The sequence below is a fragment of the Osmerus mordax genome, chromosome 28 (genome assembly GCF_038355195.1).
Source record: "Osmerus mordax isolate fOsmMor3 chromosome 28, fOsmMor3.pri, whole genome shotgun sequence".
Taxonomy (NCBI): Eukaryota; Metazoa; Chordata; class Actinopteri; order Osmeriformes; family Osmeridae; genus Osmerus; species Osmerus mordax.
The window spans coordinates 2,156,327-2,173,591 of NC_090077.1; the positions used below are offsets into that span (position 1 = coordinate 2,156,327).

Below are 17,265 nucleotides of genomic sequence, written 5' to 3' on the forward strand. Positions count from 1 at the left end.
AGAGAGTCTAAGTGGAGCCCTCGCTCGGTCGTCCCCCTCCCCCCCCCCCCTGCCCCCGCCCCACCCCTTCAGTAAAAGACTTGTGTCTGGACCCACTTAATTAAGACTGTGTCGGCCCAGATGGATGTGTGTCATGTGGCACCAGTTCATTAAACCCCGGTCCTTACCAGTGGCGCAGGGCTCGTGTAGAGCACTAACAGGATCTTTAGAGAAGCCGCGAGGTCATTAGTGGCCCTCCTTGGGCCCCTGCCGCCAAGCCCTGTCACTCACCGTCTGACTGACGGGGCTGCCGTGGCGACAGGGGTGGGGGGGGGGGGTAGGGGGTGTCGATTCTCGTTCCCTCCACAATTTGTTCTTTTTCTTCCTGCACTTCGTTTCAGGGGAAACGACCCGTTCTCCGCAGGATCGTTTGTCATATTTGCGAATTTGCGTAAACCGCTGTCTTCATGCCTGCTGTGAGCACAGTGTCCTGTGGACAGTACAGTGTGTGTGGACGCCCAGAGGGGCAGGGGGAGGGGGGGAGAGGAAGAGATCAGTGTGTATCTAAAAGAGTAACAACACCCGGGGAACGGGCAGCCGGCTGTACGCTTTAACGCTGCATAAATCAGAGCAGAAATGAAATGGGTCTATTACATTAGCACCAGAGTGGGCTGTTAACAGGACAGTCTTAATGATAACTGCCTTAATAATGAATCATGTCTCTCTCCAATATAGTCTTCATCAGAGCCAGTCTGGCATTTTCACCGATATAGGATTGTGTCTGGTCTTGCTCAATTGATATTCCCCTCTCACAATAGAGATGGCATGTGATCAATGCTTCACTTTCTCCCTGTCTGCCCAGTCATGTCACAGCCCCTTCTGTGAGCCTCCTTGTCAAGAAGGAGAGATTGCTTTGCAGTTATTAGGTTCTGTAATGAATAGAGGATGGGCGAGGGACATACATGCAACATTGTGAATCAGTCCCACCCCTCCTCGCTTTGGAATTGGAGCCTGGCTTGGCTGAAAGCTCTTTCGACAACAGCCGTGGATACACCAATCTCTCCCTTGATTACATCCGGCAAAAGGCGTCGCTGCTCTCGTCGTTGTCGGCCAAGGAAACCGCTTTAAAAGACCTGCCCCCTCCCCTCTTCCTGTGCCGAGCAGGAAGCCCCTGCTGCAGGCAGGACGGACAGTAAACACCCATCAGCCCGAGAATAACAACACCGGAAGGGGTCGGCTATTAGAGACTCAGGAGAGCGTGTCGTCGAAGCGTTGTGGTCCTTGGCACACGGGGGAGAACCCCCCCCCCGCTGTCTCTCCACAGCTCCACGGGGGCGAGGGGCGGGGCTGGCGAGGGGATGGGGGGTGATGCTGCTCCGCGCCGCGGTGCTTCTGTGCTCTTGTTTGCCCCGCGCCGCACAGCGTGGGACCGATCTGCGTGCTGGAGGACGGACAGATTGAGGTTCGCATGTGGTCTCTCCTTTCGCTCTCTCTCTTGCGGCTCGCTCATGTGTCGTGGCTTTCCAAAGGTTTAGAGTTGATGTCAGAGAATATCCCGCTCTTAGTGGTTAATCCCTCGGTGGATTTTAATATGGCCTCACATTAGTGCACTGTGTTGTTGCTAACAAAACAACTGCCCGAATCCTCTCAATCCCAAATTCTGGACATGGGAGCGTGGTGTGATTGTAAAGACACTGCCGCATGAAATCAAAAAACATAAATAAGCATGGTTTGGATAAGCTGCCATGGTTTTATTACTCAAACATACTCGCATAAACAGATTTGTTTCCTACTTTGCTGCACCCTTCTGGCATTTTCTAATGTTGTCTTAAAAGCCTAATACAATTTCCTTTTAAATTAGACCTATGGTGCGTGCTGTTTCAGTTGGAGTCTTCTAAAACGAGGCCATTGCTGCGCCTAGCAACAGGTGGCATGGCACCTGACAGACAGACTGTCTGAAGCAGGAAGCAGCATGTCTGTGGACGCATGCTAATAATGAAGGACTTCCAGCTACTTTGAGCTTGGTGTTTGGTCTTTTACAGCAGGGTAACGAGATAACTGGGAAGGGACCACTGTTAGATGACAGTTGTTCTGACAGGAAGAGGGTCAAATCCACGGACATGCCACGCCTTGTTTTCAGACTGTCCAATTGTATTCGACCAAACCTGCATGCAAATGTTCCGTCAGGGCTAAGATGCAATGCCTGAGAGAACCTTGACTCTGAATGTTATTCCAATTAATTCCTCTCTGCCTCTGTGTTCAGATGATTGTTTTTTTGCGATGCAGTTCATAGCATGGTCCTTAAGTATACGACTCTAAGATTGCTTGCCTGGCACTGGGCCGGCCTCATTCCTCTAACATGTGCTGCAAAGATATTCAAATGACCCTATTAAAGGATGGCCCTTCAGGAGTTTCAACTGAGGGACAGATTGAGGGACACGGTGGCTTATGAAAGGAGAAAATTCTAGAAGAATGGCGACAGGAGGGAGGTGAGGAAAGTGGTGCTTTTCGTCTGCGTGGCAGTGGGGACCGAGGGAACACTCAGCTCATTGAACAGGGTGCAGCAAGCTCTCGTCTCAGTCAGAAGCTTCTAGAATCAATCATCAGGGCGGAAACCAGACCGGAGAGACAGGAGGGAGAAACAGGTGGGAGGCTATAAAAATGTTGGAGGCATTTGTGGGAGAGAGAGTTTCTGTCCCATGTTCCAGCACATGCTGTATTGAAGAAGAACAGCAATGCAGGTGGTTTGACCTCCTGTGTCTCCCTGAAAACGGTTAACAAGAGTACAACTGGCCCAGTTGATGAAATGCAGTTAAAGTTACCCCCCCCCCTTCTCCTCCTCCTCCTCCACCACCACCCACCCCGCCCCCTCGCTAACCATCTGAAGTTCAGCAGGTGTTTACTGCCGCTGACATGTAATCAGGCCGTGAGCAGTGGCAGGGGCCACGGGGGTATCAGTGGGCTGCCCGAAGGGCCCCAGAATCTGTCATTAACAGGGCCCCGTGCTGACGGGCCCCGTGCTGACGGGCCCCGTGCTGCCGGCCCCCGGCCATGTTTACCAGCCTCCAGATGAGATGCCACACTTGGTACATGTCACCTTCTACACAAGGAGAACTCAGACTCTGTCTCTTTCTATCTACTCTCTCTCTCTACTCTCTCTCTCTTTTTCTCTCTACTCTCTCTCTGTCTCTCTCTCTCTCTCTCTCTCACTCTATCTACTCTCTGTCTATCTCTCTTTCTATCTACTCTTTCTCTCTCTCTCTACTCTCTCTCTCTCTCTCTCTCTCTCTCTCTCTCTCTCTCTCTACTCTCTCTCTTTCTCTACTCTCTCTTTCTCATGCACCAACACACATGTAGAAACTCACTTTCAAACACTTGGGAGTTTATAAAGACTTCAGAGACGACTCAATAGATTTACTGCATCATTAGAACCTGAAACCTTCAAAATCACAAATTTATCAAAATACTAGTTCATCATTCATTTAATTTAGGGCTGGCATCTTTTCAACAACCTGAACGTTAACGCCCAGTCGTGTTTATGTTTGCTTATGGGTTTAAACATTAAATTCTTTACTGACACCAGACTTCAGACAGGCACATTGCCATGACGCTTGTGGTTTCTAAGGACGACACATACTGCAAGGTACATTTTGAAATGTGCCTCAATCCATCATTACACCCTCATTAAACAGTCAGTTTGACTTCCTTCACGTGATTAATCCCCATACTGCTGAGATGCCTGTAACCAATGTTGAATTAGCGTGCCAATATGTAAATATTTGCCATTAAGTTCCCTTTCTTTAATTAGTCTTCAGATTTCATGAGCGAGTGCTTCCAATTATGGATCAATGTCTCATTTCTGCCGAGGGAGACGAAGGTGGGAGGCAGATTTGCAGTTATGAAATGCTTAATAATGTCTTTTCTGCAGAGCAGAGAGCGCCAATGGCCCCCCCTCACCCCCCGAATCGATGGACCACAATGCACCAGATATATACGGCTCACTTACGTGTCCCTGCGTTTGTGTGGGTCCATCGGCACACACCCTGTATGACATGTGCGTCTGTATTGATCCTGCCGGCTACTAATACCAGGCATTACGCTAATGTTTGGAGAGGCGACGACAGGGTGGGCATTAGATGTTCCATCCACCAGATCGTTACGGTTGGGTTATTTTACTCGACTGCGTACGTGAGCTTGGATGGGTTGTGGAACAGCCTGCTTCTCCTCCTGTTTAGTTGTCTCGCCTCTAGAGTCGGACTGTAACCACAGCAGCTCTTACGCGTGTGTGTGTGTGGGTTTGTGTGTGTGTGTGTGGGGGTTTTTGTGTGTGTGTGTGGGTTTGTGTGTGTGTGTGTGGGGGTTTTTGTGTGTGTGTGTGGGGGTTTGTGTGGTTGTGTGTGGTTGTGTGTGTGTGTATTTGTGAGAGGAGGATACGGAGGGCTCTGCTTGGAGGCGCCTGCTGCCTGTCAGCCCTCTGGAGCCTGACTGGCAGCAGTGAGGCAGTGAGGCAGTGAGACAGCCATGCCAGTGTGAGGCAGGAGTGTCCTCTCTCGGATTCAACAGGCTCCTCACTGCCTCACTGCTACTGTTATCCTCCCAAACACAAAGGAACTGTGCGTGTGTGTACGCGTGTGTGTGCTTATGTGTGTGTGTGTGTGTGCTTATGTGTGGGTGTGCTTATGTGTTTGTGATTATGTGTGTGGGTGTGTGTGTGCTTATGTGTGTGGGTGTGCTTATGTGTGTGTGATTATGTGTGTGGGTGTGTGTGTGCTTATGCGTGTGGGTGTGGGTGACGCACGGAACTATTTGTCTCCCCTCTGTTTAAAAGATCTTCAGTAAACACTTGAATCTGAATGATGTATCCCTGGTACCTCTCTTTTTAAGAAAATGGAACATCTCTGGCATTCTGTTTGGAAACATTACATGGCTGGGTGGATTTGCTTTGTCTGTCACTGACCTCATTTAGAAACATACATCTCTGACAACCGATTCCCACCCAATCCACCCCCCTCTCCTTCTCAGGGACTCTCAACCAACAGGAAAGTTGTTAACCTTTCAGCACTGGGCCTCGGCTAAACAGTGGTTCTGATAGAGTACCATTGATCCCGATTGAAAGCCCACTCCGTCAATGAACCTTGTGTGTGTCTTCGGGTCTGTTGGCCGGGAGAGCTCGTTAATGGCGGACTAGGACAGGCTCTCCCAGTGTCACTGCTGCAGGTGCGAGTCGCAGGCCTGGCTGTCACTTAATCTCACCCAGCATCCATCCATCCATCCATCCCCCCATCCACCCTCCCTCCCCCGACCATGAGCCCGGCAGAGAGGATGTGAGCTCATCTGCAGTCACATGACAGATGCAGCCAAGCCCTTCTACTGCTGCTGCAGGGGTCAGTGTCTGCCGCCCCCTAGTGTGTGGATGAGTGCTGTGCCCTGCCTTGCGCCCATCCACGGTGGATGAGTGCTGTGTCCTGCCTTGCGCTCATCCACGGTGGAGGGGAGGTCGGGTTTCCGGTGAGGGCCTTCGTGTTAGAGAGTTGTTATCGCAGGTGCAGGAATGACCGTTGTTTGCTCGCGAATTAAACTGTTGGTAAATGACAGGGGTGCAGAGGTTGGTAATTACCACGGCGATTAGGTCGGAATGAAAACATCAGGCATCCCTCAGCTTGATGCCTTGAAAATGCTCTTCTGTAGGAAGTTAATTCGTTTCTGTTTGGATGTTTGGGAATGAGGAGTGATTCATTGATCGGACTGCAATGAGTGCAACACCACAGATAAGTTCATAACCAGTTCAGGATCGGCCACCTCCCAGTATTCAGAGCAGGATGGTTTCTACAAAGTGTCAGTGCTATATTTTTAACCACCTTGGAATATAGGTCACGTATGAATCCAGTATCTTGGGCGTGTTTTGCTGTACATTGTGATAAAGGGGAAGAAATAACCTCACTCCAGTGGTCTGGTATACAATGCCTCAGTAGAGCTCCAGCCTTGAACTACATTTACACTTACTTCATTTAGCAGACGCTCTTATCCAGAGCGACTTACAGTAAGTACAGGGACATTCCCCCGAGGCAAGCAGGGTGAAGTGCCTTGCCCAAGGACACAACGTCAGTTGGCATGACCGGGAATTGAACTGGCAACCTTCTGATTACTAGCCCGATTCCCTCACCGCTCAGCCACCCGACTCCCTAGAACTGAAACCAAGTGGCCATGGAGGTATTGTACTTCACCGTGTTACTCGATCTACCGATGGGTCCCTTATCAGGGTCAGTATTTATAGACACTAGTGGAGAGAGAGAGAGAGAGACTGAGACACATACTGACATGAAAAAAAGATTGAGAAATTGAGAGAGAGAGATGGAGAGTGAGATGGAGAGAGTGAGATGGAGAGAGAAACAGAGAGAGTGAGAGACGGAGAGACAAAACAGAGTGAGAGAGAGCCACCTCAGTGTGGACTGAGTTTGTTAGTAGGAGAATTCCTTTTGGCTAATAGGCAGTAGGATCTTCTCTTTGTGTTTGATACACAATTGAGAGAAGCCCCTAGTACAGTAGTGCCCATGTTTCATTGTAATGCTAAAATTAATACCTTGTCTGTTAATGCCTTTTCTCCATGTACATGTCTTGTACGTTAGGACAGGACTAATAAATGATTCATTTTTTAAAGAATCTGTTGCATATTAAAACGTCTCTTTGATAATAAGTTACACGGTAAGCTATTCCAAATCTAATTGGCAAATCTTTTTACATGTTTCCAAAGAACAAGATGAGAGAACAAGATTTTCTTGTTCCGAGCGAATACTTTCCTGTTCCTCAGCTCAATATTGGGTGTAAATATGTAGTATTGTAGACCTTAGACACACACGTAAAAGTTCATCACAACATAAGCGTAGATGTTAAACCATCATGAAAATAACGATTTCACAATAATAATGTTGAATTCCAAATATTGTACATTGGGCAAGTTGGTTTTCTCAACAACAAAACAAAAACAGTTTTCAAAGGCAAATTGGATAAAGCACATGTGCACTACTTAAAAAAAGATAGTGACAGTATTCATCATGGCGCTTGCTTGCTGTGTTGCGGTACTGTGCATGCTCGCTGCGTTTGAATGGCTTTAAGATGTCCCATTGTACTTCAATTCTGACATCTCAAATGGGAAATTCACTTCTGCCTGCAGCTTTGTATTCTCCACATTACTAAGGCAACCTTTAGTGGATTTTTTTTCATCTTTCAATTCAATATTTGGGTTGTGTCAATGGGGGCTAAATGCATGGTAGGAGACTCACCATAAATCATTGATATGAGTTCCGCTTCTTGAAGGAAATGATGACAGCATGAAGGATGCTTCGGCCTGTTTGACACCTCCCCATCTCCCACCTCAGATTTAAGGAAAACAGTCTGATGTGTCTAAAAACACCAATATAGATTTATACACGAAAGTTGAAAGCGAGAGAGAGAGAGAGAGAGAGAGAGAGAGAGAGAGAGAAAGAGCGAGAGAGAGAGAGAGAGCGAGAGAGAGAGAGAGAGAGAGAGAGAGAGCGAGAGAGAGAGAGAGACAGAGAAAGAGAGAGAGAGAGAGAGAGAGAGAGAGAGAGAGAGAGAGAGAGAGAGAGCGAGAGAGAGAGAGAGAGAGAGAGAGAGAGAGAGAGAGAGAGAGAGAGAGAGCGAGAGAGAGAGCGAGAGAGATGTGTGTCATACTGTACACATACTTTCCATTCCTCCCCTCAGTCTTATCCCACACACACACCTCCTTGTACCCTGTTTTTCCTGTCAGACGTCAGCCACTGCAACCCCTCCGTTCGTGAAGCTTCACTCTGGAATGACAGCGACGGTCTCCACACTCTGATGTTTACCTCCTGCATGTCATCACCTGGGTTTTGCCAACTGAATGACATGTTGCTCCGTACAGCAACACACAACGCCGCAGAGCTCAGCCATCATTTCCATTCTCCTGTTGACATTGCACAATATTCTGTCCTGAAGAGAGAAAAAAAAAAAAAATATGTTTTGCCTGACAAATCTGACTTCGATATTCAAATATCGTTGTATATTTTTGGTCTTTCTACAAGGGGAAAACAGAGGCTGCTCCAAGCTGTGGTTCATCTCTCCAGTGGCCACTAAGCCTTATATTTCACTCTATAACCAGAGGATCTAAAGCATTCAGCTAGCTACTGTACACCTCAGTGACATTTATCACTATTATTCTCTTTCCCGTCTCCCTTTTATGTGATGCTGTTTCAGTGGGAGTGTATATCTCTTTTCTCCCTTCCCTCAACTCCTCTTCTTTTCTGGACAAGCTGAATGGAAATGGTCCGTTGGGAATAACACAATATTCTCAGTCTTTTTTGCTCCCTTTTCTTTTTGCCCTCCCCTTCCTCATCCCCTCTCTCTCTCTCTCTCTCTCTCTCTCTCTCTCTCTCTCTCTCTCTCTCTCTCTCTCTCTCTCTCAGTCCTCATGTGTAATAACAGTGATTGTAAACAGAACTGCCTTGGTCTGTAGCGTGTGCATTGTGTGCGTAATGCACACGCCAAGCCTCTCGTCTCTGTGCTTAGGTTTTAACAACCTGCTTAAGAGGACCCAAGCATGCACTCTCAGGATTTAATGATACCGATGTATCCATGGTAACACCTCATGTCGAACAACTTTGTACTTTTTTTTAAATAAATACTTTTTATTAATATCGATTTTAATTCCTTTTTCTATGTAATGAAATGCTGGTGCCCTTGGTTCCTGCGAGACTCCTCCGGCTGTAGTCAAACACAGAGAGATCTGGTGTGGGTTGGTACTGGAGGGGGCTGTGCACAGGCTCCTACCATGACTAGCTTCCAGTCTGCGCTCGCATGCTAGCTGGGAGATTGGGTTTCATGCTCTGACTGTTGGGGTCCCGTTTGACAATGCAGGCCTAACAAGACCACCTCACCTCTGGGTAGACTGCGTGGCGGGAGCCGCCAGGGCTAATACACTTCTGACTGGCTCCCCTCCGGCTGCGAAATGAAATTCCCCTGCAGCTTAGTGAAATTTCAGACGGGCTTCACTTGCTATTTACCTTTACAGCTCCCGCCTTTTTACTGTTTCCAACCTCACTCCCACCCCCCACCTACCGCCTTTTTACTGTTTCCAACCTCACTCCCACGTCCCATCTCCCACCGCTCGCATCCCCCACCAGCACCACCTCCTCTCTGGCAGTTGGTCTGACTAAAAGGGCTTTCTAACTGGAATTGATTCTCTTCCTTTGATGTATTATTATTGTCATGGCCAACCAAATTGCAGACACACTCGAAGAGTGGCTAAAGAAGGCAAAACAGAGCAGGCCGCTCTTTGCGCTAAGCAAGCACCCGGCTGTGCTCTTCCTGTAAAGTACACGCACTGACACCTGACTCGAGGTGCTTGAGCTTGCAAGGGGAAACAACAAACAAGGGTTTGTTGTTGTTACATTTTGCAAATGAACGCTGCGTTTTAGTGGCCGCAGACAAATGATCGTTTGTGGGTTTCGCTCGCTGACTTTTAGCAGGGCGCTCCAGAAGACACACAATCCGTCTTTCGTCGGGCCGAGAGCAACATGCGGCGCACATCGCTGCTAGGGGGGTACCACTCCCGCGTGACTTTCGTACGTTTGATTTTCCGCGGGATGGACGCGAGGAGAAAATGACAGTTGCGCCACCACTTGGCGTTGGAGAGCTGTTGCATATTTATGAGTGTTGGTGGCTCTGCACACAGATAGGCTGGGTGACATTGAACGACTGTGAAGATCTGGGAAGCACAAACCAATCAGCAAAGAGGTGACTGGTACTGGGAAATAAGCACAGGCCCCCCAATGTAATGTGTTGCAGATTGTGTCAACACTATTCGGTCAAATGTCATTGGCATGGTATTACTGCTTTTTACATTTTTATGGCTACCATCTGTAAAGCAAGGGCATGTTTGCGATATATTTATCCTTCATAACGTATTTTAGACAGATAATCTTCCGTGAGTGTGGGTTGATGCCCCAAATAAATGTGACAGTGTGTGTTTGTGTGTGTTTGTGTGTGTGCGATGCAGTTGGTTGGAATATTGTTGTTCCGCCTCGACAAGCCTAGGTACTGCAGTTTCAGGGTGCTGTTTTCAGGCACCAGTGGAGCCCTAAATTTGATTTGATAATTCTTTCCCTCATCACAAGAGCTTTACACTGTGCTAAAGCCCCCCCCCCCCCACCTTGCTGCTGCAGAGCTGTGCTGTGTTGTGGAGTAAACATCTCCTGTTCTCCGCAGAGCTGTGCTGTGTTGTGGAGTAAACATCTCCTGTTCTCCGCAGAGCTGTGCTGTGTTGTGGAGTAAACATCTCCTGTTCTCCGCAGAGCTGTGCTGTGTTGTGGAGTAAACATCTCCTGTTCTCCGCAGAGCTGTGCTGTGTTGTGGAGTAAACATCTCCTGTTCTCCGCAGAGCTGTGCTGTGTTGTGGAGTAAACATCTCCTGTTCTCCGCAGAGCTGTGCTGTGTTGTGGAGTAAACATCTCCTGTTCTCCGCAGAGCTGTGCTGTGTTGTGGAGTAAACATCTCCTGTTCTCCGCAGAGCTGTGCTGTGTTGTGGAGTAAACATCTCCTGTTCTCCGCAGAGCTGTGCTGTGTTGTGGAGTAAACATCTCCTGTTCTCCGCAGAGCTGTGCTGTGTTGTGGAGTAAACATCTCCTGTTCTCCGCAGAGCTGTGCTGTGTTGTGGAGTAAACATCTCCTGTTCTCCGCAGAGCTGTGCTGTGTTGTGGAGTAAACATCTCCTGTTCTCCGCAGAGCTGTGCTGTGTTGTGGAGTAAACATCTCCTGTTCTCCGCAGAGCTGTGCTGTGTTGTGGAGTAAACATCTCCTGTTCTCCCTGCTCGGTGCAGGATGTGTCCATCTCTCCCCACCTCGCCCGGGTCATTCAGCTCACCTCCCAGCCTCCTGCTGGCGGGCCCATGATTGATGATTTATACCAGTGCTTCTCAAACTTTTTCCATCAGATCGCCTTTTGAGAATTGGAAGTACTGTCGCCCCCCCCCCCCCCCAGATCCCTGACTAGATAAAATGCCGGCACTTTACTTCCGTCTTTATCACCAGTGTCCCCCCCCTACTCCCCCTGTTCCCCTGCCCCACCTGTGCCCCCCCCACCCCAGCCCACCTTCCCCCTGTAGTTCCTCAGTGCTTAATCTTAGTGTACGACCCCTTAATTGGAGAACCATTGCTTCGGACCCAGACTTCCCCTTACTGTTTGTCTTCATTGGCAAAAATGTTCCCGCAAACCGAGACAAACGTTTCCTCCCAGAGATAAGGTCATTTCATCTTCCAGCACCGCATCAGGACTCAAACTGATAAGACCCGAGCCTTTCAAGATGTGGCAAAACAGATAAACACTGCAAATGTCAACACACACACACCCATGCACGTCCTGTAATCCTCAGCGGTAAGACAACGGGACTAGAAGTCCCCATCACATCAGGGACATTTACTCAGAATGTGACAGTGAGACAGTGGTCCTGATAATAGGACAATAGAACCAACTTTCAATTACAGGCTTCCTCCAGAGGGAAACACAGGAGCTGAAATACTGCAGCTGGGATTTTCTTTTTCATCGGTTTACTCTGTGACATTTAAATCAGGCTTAAATTTCGTAGCTAGTATGACCTGCTTTAACCAGAATAGACTATTCTTAGCTGTTGATAAAATATCAGGTAAAAGCTTATGGGTTCTTGACAGTGAAAAAAGCCGACGTTATTGCAGTTATTTGTGGACTAAAGGGTTCTTCTGGAGGCTTCTTGGAGGGTTGGGCAATAAGCACCTTTCGTTCATTCCTGTACTAGAAATGATTTGTATTTCAAACTTTGATTGAACGTTTTAACATCGAGCAGAGAAACTATAAATATTTCACACGATTCAAATGCCCGAGTTGTTGTGTGTTTTCCCTGTCTGTGTATGTGAGCGGTAGACACTGAACAGGCAGGCATGTCAGAGCTGGGTCGTTGTGATTGGCCGTCCCACTGCTCCGTCTGTCGTCGTGACAACTGAGCGTGTCGGGACGGCCTCTCACGCACACACTCATCAGCCCACCCCGCTCAGCACCTTGTCAGGTCCTCTCTCCAAGCACCTTCCCTGCCAACCAGCCAGCTGCTCCACCCCCCAGGCTCCTCCCATCAGCTCAGATCCCTCTCACGATGCTCTTGGCTGGGCCCCCGCTGTCTGCCAGCCCTGGCTCCAACCTCAGCTCCCACCACGTCCAGTCAGTTTACAGATCATGATCAGTCTTGGGCCAGCTGTGTGGAACTCATCCAGAGCCTGTTTGGAGCTAATTGAATTAGACGCCGTGCTGTATGTCTGAGAGAGATGAACGACGCCTCGCTGTTGTCCCCCGCCCCCCCCCCCCCCCCCCCCCCCCCCCACCATGGCTGTTGTCCCCCCCCCCACCATGGCTGTTGTCCGTCCGTCCGTCCGTCCCCCCCCCCCCCCATGGCTGTTGTTAGCTGCCTCTGTGGGGAGCTGATGCTGGGTTTGTCTTGCTTCTCCTGGCTCACTGGTCCTGGGGACACTGATTGGTCTGGGGAAAGCCAGGCACTCGTTCGTCCGGTGTCACCCCAGGGGGTCACCTGCGGAGGGACGTAGTCACCGGTCCAGACGGGAAACAGAAGAACCTGTTTTCTTTCGTTCTACAACTATTCTTGCTTTATCTCCACTTCTTCGCAAACCTCCCTGGCTGTTTTTAAAAACGTCAGCAGCTGCGATCCTGCCTGGTTTGTTTGTAGTTGAGCAAAATTCAGTCTGAAAAAAGGTCAAGGGAAACTCACCAGCAGCACAGTACTGTAAACCTTTTTATGATGCATATTTAAAGACATAGTATGCAATTCTTTTCTGTGTCTCAAAGTGAATGTTGGAGTAAACTCTTTGAAGACGAGTTCTATAAGAGAATGGCACATGAAGTATATCTCGTCCTATTTCTCTTCATCCTCATCCTGTCCTCTCCCCGTTCTCATTCCGCATCTCACCGCCATCTTTGTAATAAATGGTTTCGTTCAGTTCAGTGCCTGTGTGGTGGTTTGATTTCTCACTGACAAATTTGCAAAATGAGCTGAATGTGTAAGTTGGGTCACAGGAAAGCTGTCATCGGAAGTCAAATCTCCCAGACATCTCAGAGCTGACACACTATTCTGAGGAAATATGAAACCTTATAAGAGAACTTTCATATTCACAGAGGTTATTAAAAACTGCCACCTTTGATTACAATAGAGAGGGCGATAATTGACATTTATAAATCACAAAAACCCGAAATAACACTTTCTCCCTCTGTAGAGAAATAGTCTGAGAGCAACAAAAAAAAATCATTGGTGGGGGTGTATCAGTGTTTGAGCTCCCAAACGCCTCTCACGTCACAATTCTGCAGCTCAACATTCACTTTCATTAGTTTGACTCAGCCCGCCTGTCCTCTGACTCTCTGTGTGATGTTTGCCAGAGGATGCTACTGGCAGAAAAATCCTGTAAAAGAAGTGAGAGAAACTGTGTGAGTGAAAATAGGCCAATACAGATCACCACTGACACAGCCCAGAAGGTACAGTAGGGGAGCAGAACACCCTCTGTATGCCTGGAATAGGCTTCCCCATCCGAGTGGATCTGGGCATCATCTGTCGTCTTTGTTTAGTTGTTGACCTCGGGCCTTAATTGGTCTTCATACACAAATATGGCATCTGTTTAGTCATAGTGCTGTGTGTTCCTTACGTAAGGGGCCGTTCTGCTGCCATGGCTTCCACTTGGCTGGGCTCTGCTCTCCACTGCGGTCTTCTCACCGTTATGAAAGGCGACACGAGTTATTCGGTTGTGGTTTTAATTATTTATACTCACCTCTGTTTCCTGGGGAAATTGGGCTGTTGTGCTCCGGGATGGATGCAACAAATCATTCATTCTCTCTTGACTCAAAATGAAACGTGTGGGAATCAGGATGGAGCGTGATTGAGCTTCAGAAATCCAAGGATCAGTGAATAGGATGTCTTTGTGTATTATTCATTGTTTTCCTGTTTTCCGATTCGCATTCATAATTGACGACGTCACATATTTGCTCAGAAGTCTTTTCAAGAGATACCCTACATTTTTGGGGTTTTCACACCAACAAAAAACGAACTCATACATTATGTACAATATATATATATATATACTATATATATACTATATATACACAAGCTGTGAAAGTTATTCATGTTAGTTTCCTGGCCTATAGTGTTCAGTACTGTGCCTTATAGTATGCCGACTAGCTGGCGCCCTTGTTCATGAGCTAAGCACCATGAAAAGGGCTCCAGAGGGGATGCATATCTCCTCCTCTGCTCTTTCTCTCTTTCTTTTTGGCCAACGCTCATATTGAGGAGCGGGCTGTTCTGTGCCAGTGGGCTAGAGACCGACCGAAATGGCCCTGAGCCCTACGATTTGACACGGGAGACATGGTTAACAGATCTGGTGCCTCTCCCCATGCACCCGTATCCAACTGACCTTTCCTGCCTCTAGGCTATATTTAAACGCCTTGGCACCAGAGACTTATAGTTCCACGGGAAATTTTATTATCAACGCTCTCCATTTGTCTGGCTTAATTCAGCCCTGCCATATATCCTTGCATACTGTACGGTTATACAGTATTTACACTCCACAGCAAACAAGGGCAGTGTTGAGAAACCCCACATTCATCTCCCCTAGCAGGGGTGACGCGTGTTTGCGTTTCCCATTTGAAATACGGCCCAGAGCACAGAGAAAGGGGTGCCTTGCATGGCCAGCGCCCGGCAGGCCTGTGCTAGCAGGGGGCAGGAGCAAAGCTCTCCGTGGGCCTTTTCCGGATTGGGTGATCATCTGTCTGCTGCTGTGACACGGTATCGGCGAGTTGACGTTGTGAGGAAGCGCTGTCTTTTAAAAGGACGCACATCTCTGATGGAGTCGTCGGGCTGCAACTACGTTTTAGTCATCTGGCTGAACGGTGTCACAGCTTGGCGATTGACCCAGTCCGCCCACCAGTCTGACCCCTGACCCCTGTTCTTCTGTGTCCTTCCCCAGCAGGACGGAGGGGGGCGTCCACAGGGTCCTGCAGGTGGACTTGAAGGTGGACAGCTTCCCGGACGCGGCGGGCAGCCGCTGGATCGCGTGGCAGGTGGAGTACCCGGGCAGCCGCTCCACCACCCAGGACACGGAGACTGAGATCCGGCTGGCGCTGGAGGACCTGGGGGGCATCGTGCCCCTGGCCATGGTGAGTGGCGCCGCTCGCTAGCACAACACCCGCCACAGATGGCGGGAGACAGAGCTCGTGGAGGGGCGCAAAGTTTGGAGCTCGAATAACAACAACGATTCAATGTTTGTGATTTGTCCGATTGGTAATTTAAAACGTTGGCACGCTATTAGGTATACATTTTGTGTTGGACTGTGCGGTTTGTCTCGGTGCCAGGGAAGCCTGTTTTGTCTTTCCTGTGCCATGGCATCGGCCACAGCGAGCGCGGGTAGACAGTGTGGAGAGGATGTGTCCCCCGGCTGGCCCCAGGGCGGGGCTCGGAGGCAGGCTGGGGCCTGAGGGCCCGAGGGCAGGCCCAGGGCTGTGTCTGTTAGGCTGTAGGCCCGTCCACACATCCCATCCTCCACCCCCACTGGGGGGAGCGTTAACCAAAGAGCACCCGCCACAGAACATCAGAGTTCCAGGGTTCTGGCTCGCTCCCCTCTTTTTATCTCTCTCTCTTTTGTTTCTCTCTTTCCTTTTTTCTTTCCTTTTTTCTTTCTTTCTCTCTCTCTCTCTCTCTCTCTCTCTCTCTCTCTCTCTCTCTCTCTCTCTCTCTCTCTCTCTCTCTCTCTCTCTCTCTCTCTCTCTCTCTCTCTCTCTCTCTCTCTCTCTCTTTCTCTCTCTCTCACCCTCTCTTTCCTCTCTCATTATCTCTCTCTTTCTCTCTCTCACCCTCTCTTTCCTCTCATCTCTCTCTCTCTCTTTCCTCTCTCCTCTCTCTCTCTCTCTCTCTCTCTCTCTCTCTCTCTCTCTCTCTCTCTCTCTCTCTCTCTCTCTCTCTCTGTCTCTCTCTTCTCTCTCTTTCTCTCTCTCACCCTCTCTTTCCTCTCATCTCTCTCTCTCTTTCCTCTCTCTCTCTCTCTCTGTCTCTGTCTCTCTCTTCTCTCTTTTTCTCTCACTCGCACTCTCTTTCTCACGTGTTCCGTTTTGATCCAGAACATTAGAATCAAAGACACAGGAGTTTCGTTAGTCCCACTAAAGAGAGTAGCCTGTCGATGTGGAGTATTGGGATTCCATTTACATTCTGTTCTGTAGATGCTCGTCTATCTCATGTTTTGATTTGTCCTCGGAATGAAAGTGCCTGCTGGGTAAATGTCTCTCTCGAAGCTGTGCCGGTGATGTGTGAGGGCTGCCTGTGGGTGGAAGTTCCTGGGCTGAGAGGAACCACCACCGCTTCTTGTACCCACAATGCCTTTCTCAGAGTAATTGATGCCAGTGTATTCTGTGTCGCCTGAGCTTACTGCACCTATACATCCCTTTCATGCCTTCGTGCTACCCTGATGTGTCAACAGTGTCTGACTATAGAACCATACTCTCCCACGCTTTGTATTGACACCGATTTTACAGTGATGAAACAATTTCTTTATGTTGTTCGTTCACCTTGTGGGAGGATGAAAATAGGTTGTCGCTGATTGTTTGATCACACGTGGTGGATTCTGACAGCATGTAAGCATCCATGTTTTAGAATGTTTTTCTTGTTGTAAGACACTGTCGGCAGACTGGCTGTTTTGAGGAAGTAATGTGAACCACTAATCCTATTTTCAAATCTGTCACCCCATATTTAATATCAATGGGGGAAATCAGTGTGCATATTTTCTAGGCCAAAACGTTATGATTTGAGGAAAGCCATAAAGGTGTTTTTTTTCCATGTGGAATGATTCATATTAATGACGTGCCTGTATTGCATTAGGAACATCTCATTATTGTCTTAAGTAATAATGTCTGGTGAGAAGATGATGAGAGTGTTTCATGTTGTACATGTTTATGGATGTGCAATGTTGCCCCTGATGCTCTGCCTTGGTTAAGTATTCCCCACTAGAGACGAGTCATTAGCCAGGGCCAGGCCAGGACACTGAGATCTAACGATTAAACATGCAAAGCATGATTTCTCTGGGCCTCCATTGATCAGTGCTTAATTATTGTTTAAGTGACTAACTGAGAGTGGAATTCTAACACATTTACAACCTAGTTCTGTGGAAGTCCACTTGTTAAGACCGAGAGAAGAAATCTTGGCTTGCAGAAGGCAGAGTCATTCCCTTTGACAAGCTGCA

General features: G+C 48.5%; 1 protein-coding gene across 1 annotated transcript in view; it reads left to right on the forward strand.

Moving 5' to 3' along the window:
- The window catches only part of si:dkeyp-14d3.1 (transmembrane protein 132C), a 76,682-nt gene that overhangs the window by 45,258 nt on the left and 14,159 nt on the right, over nt 1-17,265 (forward strand). Inside the window, 1 exon segment of the mRNA XM_067230937.1 lies at nt 15,004-15,193. Coding sequence (XP_067087038.1) covers nt 15,004-15,193 — 190 coding nt within the window.